General features: G+C 37.3%; 1 protein-coding gene across 2 annotated transcripts in view; it reads right to left on the bottom strand.

Annotated features, from left to right (window-relative positions):
• Window positions 1-8,827: 8,827 nt before the first annotated feature.
• The window catches only part of GIPC2 (GIPC PDZ domain containing family member 2), a 34,272-nt gene continuing 23,585 nt past the window's right edge, over window positions 8,828-19,514 (bottom strand). For both annotated transcript variants that reach the window (XM_026853653.1, XM_026853651.1), the window contains exons 4-6: window positions 19,095-19,204; window positions 18,327-18,408; window positions 8,828-10,063 (exon numbers count right to left, since the gene is read on the bottom strand). In XM_026853653.1, the coding sequence (XP_026709454.1) occupies window positions 9,909-10,063; window positions 18,327-18,408; window positions 19,095-19,204 (347 nt within the window). In that variant the 3' untranslated portion in view covers window positions 8,828-9,908. The remainder of the gene's footprint in view (window positions 10,064-18,326; window positions 18,409-19,094; window positions 19,205-19,514) is intronic.

Here is a 19,514-nt window from a genome sequence, read left to right as displayed (position 1 = left end):
TGGAGCAGATAGTATAGCAGGATGGATATTATTACTTTTTTTAATCGGCCAACTTCCATGCTCCAATATTGAGATGACTTTTGCTGTTGCCTTTGCTATGGTAGAAATATTAACAGATAGTAGGCAGTCTACCATTTGCACACAAGGGACACCATCTATAAAAACAGTGTGATAAGACCATTCTTTCAGACTCATTGGCAGGAACAGTGAGGCCCCAAATACAAGATACGGCTGGAAAGAATAAAAAAAAATGAGCTGTAAGGCAAAGTCTGACAAAAGCTAAACTGGGTGGAATAAGCGACCCCCTTATTGTTCAGAGTTGTTTGGCAAGCTGAGAGGCACAAAGGAGAAGAATGAAAGCTGTAAGCAAATGAAACTGTCAAGGGCGTGATTCTGACACGGAGCAAAGATGAACAAAATAAAGCATGTTGGAGAAAGCACTTTGGAAACAATGAGCAAAGCGACTACCCCCCACCCTCAACCATTGAAACAAACCAGGAATTTACACACTTCACTCATGCCACCACCATTTCTTTTCAAAATAATGCAGCAAAGCTGTAAATACGCATTCTTCTACGAACATTAACCAATTTCTTACTAAAACCAGCACTGACTACAGGCTTGTTCATCAAGCTCATAAAGCCATATTTTCATGCAATGAAAACTGTCGTCATTAAGAAATACTGCGAAGTGGCCAGGCTGATTATCACACATTCCACCTGCAAGTAATAAAGCAGTATGCCTGCAACTCTACTCTCACATTTCCAAATGCCATATAAATAAGACATAATAATCATTTGCAACAGATCTTGAAAAATATTCTCTTCCCTATAAATACTATTGAGACAGGCTATTTTCTTGCATATGTATTAATGCATTTAATTGAAAACCCAAGGCAGCTGTTACACTGCTATTCATTTTATTATAGCCATAAAAATAATGGATGTTCAACACAGAGCTGAATACAGATTACAGCCAAAGCTGTTTAGTAATTCCTTTTCCCCTGATCATTCAAGAGACTAACCACAAATCTGAAAGGCCAGAAATACAAGGGAAGAGAATATTGTAGTGAGTTTAGTAGGGTACAAAACTGAGACAATTTTGTATTTACTAAGGAATAGAAATCTAGACTATGGAGAAAATAGTGTTCCAAGCAGTGTGCAGCATAACCAATAGATTGCTGCGTTGTCTACATCCTTTCTTCATTCAATCATAGCTAGAAGCTAAGCAGAACTTAGCTCTTCCCCCTCATATGACCTGGGCAATTCAGTGCCTACACCTGAATATTGCTGAAGACCAGAACTTCTTCTAGCTGTTCCCAGGGATAGGATGAAGCCACGGCAGACTCCTCCTCTGCCCTCAAAAGCTGTAGTGCTGTCTTTAAGCATAGGTCTAGCACAGCAAAATGATTGTAGTACACCAAATCCATACAAAAATCAGGATTGGCTGCTAACACTGAAGGAAAAGTCAATAAGGCCCAGTAGCTACTGATGGAAATGATTCATCCCAAGCTCCTGCCGGAGTAGCAAGCTCAACACTCCAGAAACATATCCTTCCCTTCCTTGACACTGCTCCCCTTCTTCTGGCACACAGTAGAAAAGCCTTGACTTAGACATCTCCTTCCATACCTCTGGAGCATCAAAATCCAAAATCACCTACCCTGGTGAGAGACCTCAAGTGGACTTTGGCACTGCACTTCAAAAATGAAAGTTCCTTCACTCCAGTCTTAAACAACACTATCATCCTACCTACTTTTTCCAAATCTGCCCACACTTAAATGAGCCTGGTAAAGTTCAAAACACCTGGCAATTTAACACAGCCAAAGCAATTCTTGGGACTGGAAGGAACATACTGGGGGATCACATCTTGTTTGCTGGTACTCCAGCCACTGTATCATATAGCCCTGCCATAAAACTGAGCTGGTTTTCATACCCATACTCTTCCGTTGTGCTGTTCCATTTGTGGTTAGAAATCCTCCTCAGTGTTTCCAGAATGAAGGCAGTTCATGGCCACACAATATGCAATGCAGTTGTTTAGCTTGAAGAACTCTTCCCTCCAAGATTTTCTACATACTAACACACTACACTAATTTTACTGTACCAAAGAATGCAGGTTCTTCAGTTTGATCCTTAAAGATTCTTGTGATCACCTTATTTGTCCTTTTTTTTCTAAACTTGTCCAATGTTTAAACAAATGGGGAAAGCCCATACTGAGCACATTGTTGCAAATAAAAATCTCACCATTAACCTGGATAACAACATTACCTTCCAGCTTCTCCTGGATTTCCTCTCTGTGATGCACACCCCAGTCATTTTTTTTCCTCAGATGCAGCCCTCTGGTGGATTACAGTCATTCTATGAATGACTTAAGTGCAACAAGGTATTTTTCATCCATCATCTCAAATGAAGAACTTTCAGTTACTGGTCCCTGAAGTTATGACCTTTCATTTTAAACAATTAAATTTCTATTAGTCAAGTTTTAAAGGCCATCTTCTTGGACAATATTACACTATTCTTTTTAGTCCTGTCATCTTTCCCAGTTTGTGTCATCAGCAACCTCATTAACCTAAACTTATTCTTTGTGCCAAGATCTTTTTTTTTTTTTTTTTTCTTTTCTCTTTAAAAGAATTAAATCAGTCCCAAGATCAATTCTTGAGAAAGTCTTCTGGTAAACTCTCTAGCTCAATAGTTTGACAATTAGCACAACTCAACAGAATAGTTGTTTCCCTCTCAGGCGATGCTTTAACTGCCTTGGACCTTATGGATCAAACCACAAATCTGAACTGAGTTTCATGAATCTTTCCTTAGTGACAATTCACTCCAGCTAAGAACCTTGACAAGAAAGTTGCACATTCAGCAGATAATACACAGTTCACTATGTTTGAACAGATAAGTAACATTAAACTTATATTCACTTATCTGTGATATTGAAAGGTAAGTATTACCTTATTCTTTACCAAATGAGAAAGCATTTGTACTGGTATCATGCTTATCTAGAACTTCACCCCAATTCACAATGCTTCTGGTCCTGGAAAGAGGTTATTATAACTTCATAACATTTGTTTTGACGGTAGTTGGTCCCTTTCTATCCTGGTTCACTTTATAAATAATGAAAACATATCAACCATGAAACAACATTCTGTTTTCTTAACATAGAAAGGACAGGGTCAACCTCTACTTTTGTAGTGTTACAGTTAGAACTTGTTCAGTACCAAGATTCTTCATGCTAATGAGAAACATCCATTGGACACTGCAGGTATTCTTATCAACAGAGCTGAAATTTACGTCACTCTGTTGATCAGTTTCTGTATCTGATAATTACAAATTTAGCTTATCTAGAGATACTGCAGAAAAGGCTTACTGGTTTCAAAACTTAAGCTCAGCAATTAAAATTATCAGTAAAAATACTCACTGGAAACAAAATCCACGTTGCGAAAATAAGGATGTTTCAAAAAGATGTGTGGAGAGTTTTGGTAGAGATTCCAATATTACAAATGCCTGGATAATATGACTTGCAATGGATTTACCATGCCTGCTTTCCTGTTTCAAGCCAGAGAGAGTTTATATGTATGAAGTACAAATTGGTGCCTTTACTGGAAGAGTTGTCAAGTGAAAGAATCAGACAAATAGTTGTTAGATCATCCGTGTTACAAGCACAACTTATAACCGTAAGTCTGTCATTAAAAGTTTTTTCCACTAAACTCAAAGTTTTCCTCCCTGGCTTTTCACCATTCTGTAAACTTATTTCCTTATTAAAAAGACAAAGAAAAAGATTTGGGAATACTTAATAAAACAATTTTTTTAGTAAGCAGAAACTTGCATTCTTAGATGTTGCCAAGTATTGTGGTGCAATATGTTTCTCCAATTAGAGCTCATTTGAAATTCAAATATCTTATTTCTTTTATGTAGTTAATTAATGCAGTTCATGTTCCAAAAAGAAACATTAATAATAAAATATTTAACTGTTCATCCCAAAAGAAGCAGGAAAAACCAAATCAATATAAAGCATAATTAGTAATAAAAATTTGAATATTATATTGAATCTTGTTTTCAATCTCTCTGTGAAAAATTCAGACATGCAATGGCTAGAGAAACACAACAGAAAAGCTTTGGGGATCGTTGTCTGTAACCTTTAGGTTCAGACAAACCTATTTCACTCCAAAGAAAATAAAATTACAGTTAATTTCCAAAATAAAACACCCGGGCTTACAAAACTCATTGCCCATTGATTTATATGCTACATTCATGAGCCCACACTCCTAGTATAAATTAACAGGGTAGGATAGTGGGTGCACCTTGGCAAGCACAAGGAACCATAGCAGCAGGTCTGCTGAGCAAAACTGTTGGGGCCAAGGACCCAACATCCACACTAATCCTGTGTCAGGGATTTGCTCTGAACTAGTTCTAGTCTGACCCATAAGACTCAACCTCCCCTTACGAGCTGGAAAGGTTAGAAACTACACTACCCAGCCAGTGCTCTCCCATCTGTACTCCTTCATTTATCCCCACCCAGCCTGGTGGGTATGTTAGGAAACTGGCGAGAAGGAAGATAGGACCAGTTCCTTACATGTACCAACAATTATTCTCGTAACTGCAATGGCACAGCACTTCATCCTATGCAAAGAAGCTCAGTTCCCCTTTGTGATCCCATACCCTGCCTTGCTGTGAAATCCTGCGCTTTGCACACAGTTTTATGTATAAATTTCCAGAGACCACACTCCGCAAATACAACTACGATAGAAAGATTAAAGTAAGTGAAACAAAGATTTGGGAAGGGTTGGATTTATTCCCATTGTCAGCCAAGTTCATGTGAGCTCTTGGAAAACTTCTACCTTATGCCACAAGCTGGGGTTACCTTTTGAGCTTCTGAATATCAGTTACTCTTTTTTCCACAGTGATGATTTCCTAATAATTTACAAAGCATTCTTACTACATGGTGACTGTTTTGGCATGATTTTCAGACAAAAGGTCAAACTGGTATCATCTTCCCTGTTACTCCTCAGCATCCTACATACTGGTCACTGCAGCAGAAGTACTGCAGTAATGACTAAAAAGTGGAACTGTCAGATACCCTTTAATTTCAGAGAAAAAGTAGACATTTATTTCTCCTTGATTTTTACCTCTTTCAAACACTATATAGTAAAAATAAGTTTACAACAACTTGAAAATCTGTGTTAGTTCTCAGGGAACTGGGAGAACCTCACAGACTAATGATTCAGATACAAACCCAACAGTCTCATATTTCTGAAAGAGTTCTGACATGGCAATAGAGATTTAGGTAAGGACTGCCATTATTTAAAGAAAACTGTAAAAGGTGTTCACAACCTCTCTGTTTACAAGCAGCAAGAGTTGAGAGATAGGGCAGCCTAAATACTTCAGGGGGTTGGTTCCGTTCAATATACAGACCTTGTGTTGTTCTATTTAAAGCCAGTTTCAATAAAAAAAGATATGTTTTCCTTACATTTATGCTGTCTCAATCTTTTCCTTCTTTCTAGTTGTCATTCCCTGAATCTCACACACTGAATATACCTTTTCTGAGGATAAAGTCTGTACTACAGTTGCGTACTTCTTAATGAAAGACTTACTATTTACAAGTATCTTTCACAAATGCTGAGGATTTTCCCCATCTTTGACTTCCAACCCTGTAAATTTGTAAGGCAAAATGCCTTACAAATGTAGGGAGTCAGAAAACTGGAAAAGAAAACAATACTGAATATAAATTTCAGATTAAGCTCTTATTTCTAGAGTTGACTTCTTAAATTCATGGCAAACATGCATTTGATTTCAAAAGGGCAAACAGTCAACACCCCGACTTCTAATTGTTCTGAAAAATCTCCTGGCAGAAAGTAATATATCATTTTACTACAATATTCAGAGTTTGGAACAGAAATTCTCAGAGCTGTTTTCATGAACAACAACATGTCACTTAAAAAGTAGCAGAAGTTCACATTAAAAAGCAGGGGAAAAAAAATCTACAATTTTATTTTTTGTCATCACAGACAGCACTTTAAAAACTTTATACCCTGCTTTATATCTTGCCTGATAGCTTTTTGTTAAAATATTATAAAGATAGCTTAACTTTAATATTCACCCTCAAACACAAATCCCAAGATTTTCAAAGCTTTATATTACGCTTATCTAGAAAAAATAATAAAAAGAAAATAGACAAATTGTGAATGAAATCATACACAGAAGAATATATCCATTATTCAAATCAAGGTGCAAATCTGAATAGCAGATGAGATTTTCCCAAATACTCTGATTATATTAATAGCTATTTAAATAACAACTGTATTATGAATAAGGTTACACAAAATCAAATTTAACTGAAGCAACATCTGGCACACTAGAGGCATTGCAGAAGATATAACTGTAATTTGTAAAATTAGTTCCTTTAAAAGTGTAAAATATTCATCACTCATCGTATTTTTAAGATTATGAGCTCAGAACTTGAACATCAGATTTCATTAAATCCCCTCGTTGCATCTAAAGACTATTGCTTACGGAGAAAAATAGTGGTGTATTTTTTGTCATCTTCAATTTAGCAGTAAGTCTGGAAGTAAAGGCACAAACAATTGCATATATCTGCCTGCAAATTGTGCACCAAATTATAAGAATAAGGAATCAGTTACTTTTAGAATAGCATTCAGGCTGAGTTACTACCTTCTCTCATTCCACCTCCAATTTTAAGAGGACTATTCACCAACATTCACCTCCACCTGCAACACACACTAGCAGGATGTTTATAGTCCTACTCTGATCAGCACTTATATTAATTAGAACTAGTACTTCAAATGCATTTGGGAGATCTTTGTAATGACGTTTTCACCCTACAAAGCATGCAAAGGCTTTAGTGTCATTACTGACTAGGTTTTAAAGGGATCTGCAGGCTGTATTTCATTAGTAAAACAACATTAATTTACTAGATTAATCCCACTACACAAGTATTTATCATACTTTATAAGGTACTGCAATTTGCACGTGACAGCTTATTCATGCATAGCTGGAAAATGCAAATAATCTACTAAACTGGGTAGTGGTACCATTATGTCTTATGTGCTGGAAATAGCGTATGTATAAATGAGAACTCAGAAAAATTATTACGACATATCAGCATACTTTACTGTAGTAAATGTTAGTAAAATTACATCACTATTTAAATCTTAGTTGTGAAATAAACTCCACGTTGATAGGCCACTATGACAAGAGACAGCTTTATGCAGAATTAGAGCTCTGGAGATTATTTTTATCTTGCTATTTTATCAGTGTGAGACAAATTATCCTCCGAGGATAAACTGACTGAACAACATTAATATCTCAAAATAAAGTGAACAACCTTTCATGTGTTTTGGCTATCTGCTACGGGTAACATTTCATGTATTATTTTATATACAGCTAATCCATAGTACTTTTTTTTTTTTCCTGTTTAAGCAGTAATTCTTGACATTAATGTTAGTAACCAACATGCCACTGGTTATAAAATCAATTCGTGTATAGAAGCATTTCCACAAAGTCTGACATTTGAGTTTGATAGAAAACAATTTAAAACTAACAGAGAATTCTTGACTTTTAATTTTTCCTTTTCACCTAAAAGGAGTTTAAAGAATAAATTATATGGCCCACAATACTTGAACTCTTCATTACCAAGAGTACATTAGTTAAAGTAGCCCTGTGCAAGACAGTGTGCTCAACTGCAACAGAAATTGTGGGCAAAAATTTGCAATTATTAAATACGGAGAAACACTATCCAATTTGTACTCTCTGTCCTAAAATTACACTCCTTCAAAATAATACATCCTCATGACCCTAGCTGAGCAATGGGATGTATAACGACGTTCTTACAAAGTTTCTTTTATTTTCAAGTTTTACTAAAATTCAGATTTTCTTGTAAGATTGTGTATTTTTACTTCTTATAACTTGAAAATAGCCTAAAGTTTTGTATCTCTATGTATTCTGACATACAGAATTTAAAAATGATCACACCTGTTTGAAGATACAGATTTCATCCCACACTGGTAATATGAGACACTAGTACAATTAAGAGAAATTCTGACACCTTTGAACTTCTTAAATACAATGAAATGTATGACCTCCATGCTGCTCTGTACTACTCATTTCATAAAATGAAATATCTATATTATGTAAAAGCTTGTCCTTAAATCAAAGATGTAAGAGCAAAATATTCACAACAGCATTTATAAAATTGACATTATCCCCACTGAAAGACCACTGAACAGTATAAATAAGACTTCATGCAATATTTCATAACTAGAAAAAAAATATCACTTATTGTAACATGTGCAAAAGACTGAAGTGGAGTTTAGGAGCCTTCTTAAATAACTAGTAAGGAGAATAAGGACCTGTTATCTCAGTGTCATGGGTTTAGACCGAAAAATTCATTGACATAGAACATGTAAAATTATTGGCATAGTCTTTATTTTTAGAAGAGAGCTCTCCAAGACAGTAAAAGACATTTTCCTCAGAAGAAAAGTAAATAGGTAGTGATTAAGAAAAAACTTTTGTACTACCTATTATTTTACATGCTGATGCAAAGAACACCCTCCCAGGTCAGGCCCCACATTCTTGTTAAATTTCATTTTCAAGGACACTCATGATGTGTTATTTGGCTATAATAATCACTTGTAAGTAGCTTTTTCTAAACAAAGAGCAAATATCTGTCTTGACTAAAAGCAAGCACAGTAAAAACTGATAAAGAATCTAGTTATGAGTAAAACCAAAAATTACTGCATTGCTTTTCACTAAATACAAAGTGAACAGGAGGATAAAGGCAGGCATAGCAGATGTATTAAAATTTTTAATAATCTGAGATTTATTAGTAAAATATTATCAGTTAAAATAAATGTTTATGTACAATATAACTGCAAATCCTAATGTCTAAAATTTGTTTAATGTATTTTTCAGGGTTTAGGCATGCATTTTCATCCAAACTGTGATTGTTTGTAACTTTACAATAATATCTTCCAGGTTTGAACACCACTGTCTCTCCTACGTTGCCATGTTGAAAAAAGCAGACAAGAGGGGAAACTCCAGGATCTCAGCAAATCATTTAGCATATGCAAAAATCAAATAAGCACTTAGTCATACACTATAGTCTCCAGTGCCAGATCACAGATATTATACAAATATATGAATAGCAATCAAAATTAACACTTCTTTCTTCCTGTGCAGTTCCTATTGCAATAAGATGGCATCTGAATAAAAGCAGCAGATCCTGGTTTAAACATTTCTACTCCTCCTCCTCTCAGTAATACCCAGACAGCATGTATGAGTCAAATGAAAGCAAGCCTTTTTAATCCAAAGGTCTTAGTTCTCATGTTTCAGAGGAATATTTTTTTTTTCCTGAACTCAGGTTCTTCAGAAATAGGGTAGCTTCTTTCCAGCTCTGTCTACAGTAAAGACTATACCCAGACCAAACTGTAAGAAAACCTAAGGTTTTATGTTTTCCACAGCTCTTTGTGTATGTGAACACATAAGGACAACAGAAGACCACAGGACTGCAGTGTGTAGCTAGGTAGTTTTTCAACAAGTTCATAAAATCTTTCTACAAGAAGAGATAAAATAATCCAAACTCTTTGTTGCATATGTCTAACATTCCTCAGAATATTGATATCAAAGCGTATTGACAATTTAAAAAATCCTGATTTTCATAAAATATCTGTATAAATATGTCTCCTCAGTGATTTCTACATTTAAATTAAATGTTTGTTTTATATGTGCAGTTTTCTGAACTTTGGGTTTATCTTCATATTTCTATTACAAACCTTTCTTTGCAAAAGAAAGTCTCAGATAAGAATACTTATACAGAGCACCCTGGATTCATATCAGTAAAAGTATTAACATGCAAATCATTTTCTATTTTCAAATAGGTATTGATAAACTGCACAGTTCTCATTCCAGTCGTCCTTGCTTAGCATCACCTATTGCTCCCCACACATCAAAGACAAACTCATCTGGAAATGCAAAGTCTCCAAGAGTTTCATCCAATGCCACTGCAAATTCATCTGGGTTTTTCTTGTCTCTTCCAGCTTCCACCATTGTTGCAGCTAAAAAGTAACAAAATAATGCAATTATCATCAAAGTGACAGCTACTATATATGGCCAAGATAGTTTTTTAATGTCTATTTTCAAAACCAGGTAAGGTTATCTTAGGGAGATTTAAAGCTTACCTACTAAAATTAGGATTCAATAGGAATTACATGCTTAAATCTCCCCACACTAGCCACATTCTGCTCTGTTAAACAGGAGCACTTCCTTGGAGCGCTCATTACGTATTCTTCTGTTTGTTTGACAGAGGTTTAATTTTTAATTCAACAAACCTTCATTCTAATCTTATTAAATTATAGTCTGTTTTCATTACTGAAGGCACATGAAGCATGGATCTAAAACCAAGGTTAAGCATCACTCTTCAGCAGTAACAAAATCCATGCCAGTTCATCATCAACTTCAGTGAGTTTGATATGAGCTTGCTGATCTAAATCAGAAGATCAAAAGGCAAACCTGGGTGTTTCTCTCCTCTAAAGAAAGAAGAAAAGTTCTCAATAAATCAGAGTTTAAACTGGTCAAGTTTTTCACAGAAAGCCAACAAGGGTTTGAACATGGAAAACAACATACAGTCAGCATAATAGATACACACAACCAAGCTAGTATGGGTTTGCTAGCAACAACCCATGTTTTATGAGTTGAAATGTTGAGCATGACCTGCATTTAGAAAGGAGTAACGATAAATGGGCCTAGAGAAAACACTTGAATATCCTACCTCAGGAAACAAGAATTCAAACAGTAGGCTCAACTAATGCGTTCTGTGAAATACAGAGAAAATGAACATCTAGTTTGTTAGGTACTGGACATAGTATACTTGCAACTGCCTGAAAGAAGTTGTGCTCTCAAGAAACTACCACATGACCTCAATCAGATTTGCTTAATTTTCCATCTTAATTTTATTTAATTTTAATTAACTTTAGCTTAATTTTTTAACCCTAAACCCACCTCCGGGCAGTAAAGAGACTGAGGCATTTACTGTGAGCCCTATTATTCTTCTGCTTGGATCTACATTTTTTTCCATACCATCCAAACTAAAGAGTAACTAATTTCAGTGCATGAGTTTGCTTCAGTAATTATTACCTCCAGCTCTGAAATGCAAATCTTTAATCTCTAGCACCCCCAAGGCTGAGTAGGTTTGTGCTTATGCAACTAAGAAGTGAAAAAGATCAGTTATTCCTGGAAGCCTCAGCCAGGTGGTTCAAACTGTGCAAAAGCAAGGGAAAGGCCTTGTTGCTGTGCACAATAAACTGGAGCCACCAAAGACTAGGAACATCTCGGTATCCAGGAAGTTAAAGCAGAGAGGTCTGATATGACAGAAGTTGACTGTGATATCTTGTATACCCATGCTGTCCAGCATTTGCTCTTAACACTGGGTATCAGAATTTATCCAGTTTTAGACTTTAGTTTGGAAATGGCTACACTACACTGGGTTGCTGCTTAGGACTCAGTCCTTAGCTACTGTGCTCATCCCTCACCTTTAGCTGCTGCACAGTTTCTCAGATTCTGGGACAAATTACATGTCTATCACAAGCAACAATGGATGCTGGCAAGCCAGGGACATTAGAGCAAAAGAAAACTCTGAGGGCTCAAACCTCTCTCAGTCATGGCACCTGCACCTCCCTGAAGGACAAAGCGTGTCAGCACAGGAGTATCTCCTGGTTAAGCTAGGCAAGAAAAATTACTGGCAGCAGACTATCATGGTTTTAGGGATGCAGAAGATGCTGTAAAACAGACTCAGCACAGACAGCACTGCTGAGTGCAGTTTGTTTTCTGAGCTGTATCTCTGCTCCACAGTCTCTGTTCATATGGACAAGAAATGATGGTATTGTACAACAGATGAAACCCTCAAAGTCTGCTTCATTTTGTGATTACACACCTGCCTTAAACTGCAAGATGTCCTCCATCTTTTGTTATACATCAAGTAACCACCACTGTCGTCTTGAGCATATCAAACTCAAGTGTCACACTGAAGGGTTTGATACCTTCTAGCCTTTTCTCATAGGGATATCCGAGTGGAAAACATATTACAGCACCCGAGAAAGGGAAGGAAATTCTGAAGCCACAGAAGACCATCTTGATGGGGACAGTCTGCGTTCTACTGCAGGCACTGTGTTCTATTGACATGGCAAAATCTCTCTGATTAAAAAGCAAAAGAAACTTCCTGCTCTGAAGTTTTATTAAAGGTATTTAATATTGTTTTGTTGACCTGAAACTGAGCCCAAGTTTATTGACAGTTATGAACTTCCGGCAAACAGCACTTGCTGTTATGCAACCTTCTAACAAGCTGTGAGCAAACGTGAGCCATATTCCACAATGGACATCAGCAATAGTAATTCTGAAGAAATTTGATGTTTGAGTTTTATCTATGTTCAGATGTGAGGCTCCAAAGAGAATCACAGTGTGCCAAATGACACAAAACAGTCCAAGGAAAATTTACATAGATCTTGACAAACCAACTGTTGTGACTGAGACAGTTCAAGTGTAACCCAGCTTCCCAGGCACCACTAGTGGTTCTCAAAGACTCTTAAGACCTGTTTCCCTGCCAGAAGAAACCCTGTCCCTGTTGCATTGATTCTTTCTGTGTCCCTGTGAAGTTCCTGGGACACTGACTTAGAGGAATATGGATGGGAAACAGACATTAAAGTGGGAACCTCTTGTTCCTGACAAGCAGAAGACAATATCTGTCCTGTCAACATCACCCTATATGCCCTGACACCATGGCAGAAGGTACTTACAGAGGAGCAACTCTGGGGGTAATAAGGTGAAGGGTGTAATTTAAACTTCACAGATTTCTGGATATGGTTACTCTACATAGACACTGGGAGAGGGTTGAAGGGAGGATAACTGTGCAAAGTGACACAAAAGCAAATGTGTCTGGTTACTCAAGATATTAAAAAAAAGTTGCCATCAAGAGAGTAAGGACCTAGACAAGTGTTCCAGCAGAAAGAGTGGGAGCAAGGAATGTATCCAGTTTTAAGACAAATTAGTCAAGATATATGAAAGAGCCATATGACACAGACTGCAGTGATAAAACAAGACAACACAGCATTATATTACAGTCTAACCACCCTAGTTGCAACTTCAGAATTACACAGTAATAAACTCCATCATCAACATAAAATGTTACTTCAAACACAATTTTCTTTAAAGATTGAGCTTCTCAAATTATGAAGTAGAACCTCCAAACCAGTTTATTATAGATTTACCAAATTTGAAAACAAAATCCAGTAAACTTAGATAATCAAGACAACTTTCATCCCAGCCAAGCAGGAGTCAGAGTGTCACAGCCGTGCAAAAGCAGCAGCCTCAAATAAAAGTGTTTTCATCTGTACTGGGCAACTGTAATCAGCACTTCCAGGGTACATTTAATGCACTACATTTCTTAAAGCACACTCCCCTTACCAGATTCACCCGATGTAATGAAATAAGCTTCTGTGGAGAGATCGCAGGATTGTCACTGCTGCCGTGTACGTTTTCGACAGCTTCGTGCTGACCTCTAGTGTCAGCAGGGTTGTATTACCGCACAGCAAATCCTGATGCAAGATGCAAGCCATTCCTTCTTGATTTTCTCACACAAATCGTACCACCGACATACACAAATGTGAAAATGTGAACCCTCCTTCACTACTTTCATACATACAGCCACACTAAAGCTGACGAGTCTTCTCCATCACCCAGTGTACACATTCTTATTTCCCCAGGCAGTTAACACGGCCATGGGATGGCATCCCCCTGGGCTGCACAGCTGTGCAGAACATGCATGTTTACACAGTGACATTTGCAATGCGTAATTCCCAAGGCAAATCAAAGACTACTGATTGCCAAGGCATTTAGGAGATATTTGCCAACTTGAAGAAAACTTTACTGGTTCTCAGAGGGTGACAGCTCCGTGCCAAATCGCCTCCACTCCCCTCCCTTTTCCCCACTGCCTCTTGTAACAGCTGCACAATAAGTAATCACAAGAATTTTACTCTAACAGAACATCTTTCTACATGCCATATAGCCCCAATTCTTTTCATAGTTTGTTGGGTTTTTTTTTAAATCTCACTTTAGTCAATGCTCATACCTGAGAAATTTTTTACATAAAACGTGAAAAGTTCAGTACACTTAGAAGTGATGAAAGGAATTAGAAGTCTTATCAAACTTAACGGAGAAGCTCAATATCAGGCTTCGCAGAATGTGAACAAAGAAGTATCTTGGCTTTTTAAACCTAGTCCCTTTAAAATAACTTCAAACATGTTTCACAAAATCCTTATTTTGACTATTGATAGACACATGAGGCACAAGCCATGAAAGCTACAATCCACCTGCCACTGTTATCTACCTTACACAGTGGTTTTGCTACCTATATCCAATCCTGTAACTTCTAAAAGGAACTCTTTCATAAATCTTAACAGAAATTTCAGTATTTGTTTAGCTGTAATGCTATCAGAAGCTTTGCCTTCATCAAAAGGTAACAAATATTATCCTGGCCTGATACTTTAAAAGAGCTAAAATTCACATTCAGATTTCATGACAGAAAATGAAACGTGTCATTGTAGTTCTCAATGTTTAATATACTTGGTTTTAGTTTTATGTTGAACATTGTCAGATCTGGAACTCAAGGAACCATTAGAAATAACATTTGTTCTTGTTTCTTTTTATCAAGTACTAATTCTTCTTGAAGTGGAGAAGTTTTCTTGTTTAATGAGACTTGCTACCTTTCCCTTCTTCACCAAACTCCCATTATTCTATGAGTAAATAAATGGTCATAAACAATATACCCCAGCACATATACAATAAAATCCTTTCGGAAAGGAAGTCTGGTGACAAAAGGAGCAGAAAACAACAGATTCAGGGAGAATATCACTTTAGCCAAAGCATTTCAAGATAAAAACATCTATCCAATATTGTTGGGTTGGATTAGTGACCCAAGAGAAGCTTGGATGACAAAAAGTTTAAACCCGCTAGGACATTTTGACTAGAGAGTAAGTTTGAAAAATAAAGAGTGGAGAAGTAGAATTGACATTTTTCTAAACAGAGATGGAGAATATGTCAAGATATGTAATGGCTGACAATATTATAGGGAACAACAAAAAGGAAATAATCCGAAAGCGTAAAAATAGAACAAAATAGGACAAAATACCAGTGGATGAAGAGCTGGGCAAAAGATGCTGAAAGAAAAAAAGTTGGACAGGAAGCCCTTTTGGACATTTTTCCATCAGTAGCATTCTAGGGTTGGGTCCCACAGATCCAGGCTTCCTCCCACCCAGAATCTTTGGGATCGAATACAGTCTATAACAATTCAAGCCTCATTGATTTAAAAAATAAACACCACCTGTATTTTTTACTAACACTGCTTCCTGAGTCCCTCTTACTAATCAACTGTTCACATTCCTTTACCAGAAAGCACTGACAGGATTTAAAATAACCTGAATTATCTCTTAATGGTGCATATATGTTTTAAAGAAGGCTGAAGTCAAGCCTCAGCCCAGTTTCTAATGTGCCCGTAAAACATTTCCAGAACCAAGTGTCCCTTTCGCTGATTAAGTCGGTTTTCAGTAAAACAGAGTAAAGCAGTAAAATGATAAAAGTACATTCAAAAGCCAGGTATGTAAATCTCAACCGCATTTAGATCTCTGAAAATAAAAAAAAAGTGTACCAAAAAAAAGTGTACTCATTTCCATTAAATGATTTCCAAGCATTTTGCTCCAACTTAGAGATTTGCGTGTAGATTTAGTCAGCCATTCTTGAAACTGTCAAGATACTTAACTATGCAAAAATGAAGGGCTTTATCTCGCCTTTAATTCTGTCTGTAATTTTACATTATTTTTTCTTTCCTTTCTTTCTAACTTCTGGCTTAAAACTGGGGCACTGTTTTAGAATTCAATCACACCATGGAAGTGTCATTTTAATGGAGATGAAAGAGCAATATTAACTGACATCCAAAGCTTCTGACAAACAGAATTGCATGGGAGTGAGCAATGATTGAGATCTTAATCACTTGTCGGCTGTCGTATTGTGATGACTTGCATTTTCAACTAATCTGGCTTGAGTAATGAGTGAAATTTCTAGCTGAGTGGTGACTGGCATTCTCTGAATGAATCCTTTCCTCATATTTCATTTTCATGGGTGACTGATCACAGCCAGTATATGAAAAACTGACATGTGTTAATTGAACAGATTTGTGACAGGTGATTAGTTCTTCTTTCCTAAAGAGTCCTAGAGCTGTTTAATTGTTTAAAATTGATAAAACTTTTTTTTGTCATCACCACTGGTCCTTGACTCTAAGATTTCAGCTTTAGGAAATGGCTTCAAAGGTGCAAACTAAAGCTACATGAACCCTACAGTCTTTGATTCCTGACAGTTTCTCTTTGTTTCACTCTGCCTTTTGGGGAGGAAGAGAAGGAAGAGGTGAAGGGCAAAACAACCTGGTTGGGAAGAAGAGTGTCTCTGAGAATAAATCTTCCTTCTTTGAGTATTTTTTTAAGGCAGCCTTTGAAACCTTCCAAACTACATACTGAAAGATGAAGGACATCAAGGAATTCATGGGAAAACTCTACCAGGTGCTTGGCAATCAGCTCAGCCGCATGTGCTGAAAGCTGAACTCCTCAGACTACTGTATGAGAGCCATCCCGTTACAGTACCGAGAGCCAAACCCACAGGGAACGACAGTTCCCACAGGAACTTATTTCCCTGTCCCAGAGCAGAGAATAGCACACCTCAACATCTCAAGAAATTATGCTCTAGTCTAGGATCTCAGGGTTCTGGGCTATGGACACCAAAACCAAAAGATCTATAGCAGCTTATTCCTGTAGAGCCAGGAGCCTGGGAGGTAACCTGCAAGGACAGAAGCCTCCAGAAGTACGGCTTGAGCCAGGACTGCAACAGCTGCAGGACAAAAACAGCTCCCAGAGGGATGGCTGGCACAAGACTTGGAGCTTTGAAGCCCAAGCCAGAGACAGACCGAGAAGCAGAGCCTGCAGGAAAGCAACAGGACATGGGATCCTCCTTAACCTAACCAGAGGGTCAGCACCACAAAGGGCTCCCATGAGCATATTACACAGCAGGGGCATCACATATTGAGAGCTGCTGGGAACAGAATTTCCGAGAATTTTTAGTTTTCTGGAAATTGGAAAGTTTAGATACCAACAGAACAGAATTCACTAGTTTTGAGCAGCTCCACTCTCTCTTCTATGACTTGAAGCCTACCCTGAGAAAACTAGTGGAAGCTGCCAGTCAGATACTTGCTGGTAGAAGCAGCCAAAGGACTTTTGGCTATTCAGATAATCACCTATTGTTCTCATTCCTCTGTGCTAACTGCTGCCTGTCCAACCCTTCTGCTTTGCCCTTAGCTTCATGCCAGACCTATTTTCTCTTCTGCTTTGACTCCCCCACTTCCCTCTCAGAAAAGCTTTCTTTTCAAGTCTGCTTTCCTTTTAGCTTATCCTTTACTAATTCTTGGCTGACTTTTTCAGATATTATCACCATGATAAACACCTTTGTCTCAGTTCCACAAGACCGTATGAGGACTACACAAGCCACAGCTGGCTACAGTGGCACTTATTCAGCTAGACGGCAGCTTCTTCCCGTACAGACAGAAGTTCCTATTTAGTTGTTGTCAGACTAACAGTGAGAAGCAACAGCTGCAAGGACAAGTTTGGTGCAGTTTTAAGGAACTTATGTCACCGGGGTTGGATAGTTTCTTTCATTATAAACTGATGATTGTGATAGCTAGTAAATATTCTGGAAAATTTTCCATGTTCTTCAGAGCACAGGCTTTAGACAATTTGATACATTTGTGCAATTACTCATCAGTTCCCTTGCTAAATACTTGCCCTTTCACTGACGATCTCAGATTGAAACTTTAGTGATCAACTATGAGGTCTCTAAGCCAAGGGGCAAAAGAGAAAAAAAAAGCTAATAGACATGCTCAGCCTTAACAATCCTTAAACGTGGTACACTCAAGCTCCACTAGAAAATATATGCCAGGAAGAATACAGTGATGACAGTTAATGGAAAACATCAAAATAATTCATGCAATAGTATATAGATAATGTGCAGGAAGAATAGAGGATTAATTAATTACATTGTAACACTTGTAGTGAGAGACTCTTTCATTTATCAGACACACACATTCGCAGAAACACAGGCAAGTTTTTGAGACTGCATGCTGGACAAATACTGCTTTGCTTACATCCAGAGACTAAAGTACTCAATAAACTGTAGACTACAGAAAATGAGATATTATTTAATCTTGTAGTAATGTACCTGTTAAAAACTCACCTAATTCAATATCTCTTATCCCCATGTATGTTTCAAGAAGCTCATCCACTTTTTTAATTGCTTTTTCTTCAACTTCAGTTGGCTTTGTTGAAATAAAGGAAGAAGAAGAGCACAAGCATGATATATCCATGCAGATTTCAAAATAACCAGCAATTAGTCACTGATTATCCTCCCATTCTAGACATCTAGACTTACAAAACCTATAAGTAAAACACATTATTCCACTCTCTCTCCCTATTCTCACAAACCTGAACCTTCCTCCTAACATCAAGCCACACAACTCTCACTTTCAAACTAAACAGGGACCTTACATCTCCTGCCAATACAGATTTTCATCAAATCCTCATCAGCTTTAGACGAACCCAGAATAAACAACATTTCTTCTTCCTAATCCTGGTTTAACACATGTTCATATCAATTTACATGATTAGGCTCTCCTAACAGCAACCAGTCCAGTACACTTTGCAGTGTCAGACACAGAACCAACTTTTCAACTCTCCTTGGTCTAATCTACCTTAAATTCATCGATGTAATCCATAACATCTAAATATAGGCTCTCTGTTTCCAGATTCCTCAGCCCTAGTCTGCTAGACTACCCTGCTAGTCTTCAACCTTTTATAAGCATTTCTTTCTGCAGAAGGCAGTCTTCTTAAGTCCCACAAGCTTTGTGGCATCCAGATTTTTCCTTCCTACTTTACCTTATCAAGTTTAGGGAAGAATAAATCAGGTGTCAAATGATAAACTACTGAGACCCCAAGATAACCATACCATTTCCTCCACAGTAGCAGGGCCTTTGGTCCTCAGCCGAAGTGTTTCTCTCCCTCTGGAGATTTTAGCCTCAGCCAGAGTTACGCCTTTGGATCTCGGTTCCAGCTTTTCTAAAGACAAAACAAACAACAACAACAACAACAAAAAGAAAATAATACCAAACAAAACTAAGTATACGGTATGACAGAATATGATGTATCCTGCTTTGACTATTACATTACCCTCACTTTTTTTTCTAATTAATACCTAGACATATATAAAAAATTAATTATAAATTAACTGTTTTATAAGTATAGCTTTGCTGACAGGTTCTTGTCTTCAGACTTTGATACCTGCTTGAAGGACTGAAGCTAGAACTTCCAATGACCAATCTTTCTATTCAGGCCTATTGCATTCAACTTGGTATATGCAATCTGTGTA

The sequence above is a fragment of the Athene cunicularia genome (genome assembly GCF_003259725.1).
Source record: "Athene cunicularia isolate RWA chromosome 8 unlocalized genomic scaffold, athCun1 chr8_part1, whole genome shotgun sequence".
Classification (NCBI taxonomy): domain Eukaryota; kingdom Metazoa; phylum Chordata; class Aves; order Strigiformes; family Strigidae; genus Athene; species Athene cunicularia.
The sequence above is the reverse complement of the archived record's forward strand: the minus strand, read 5'-3'. Positions and strand labels throughout refer to the sequence as shown.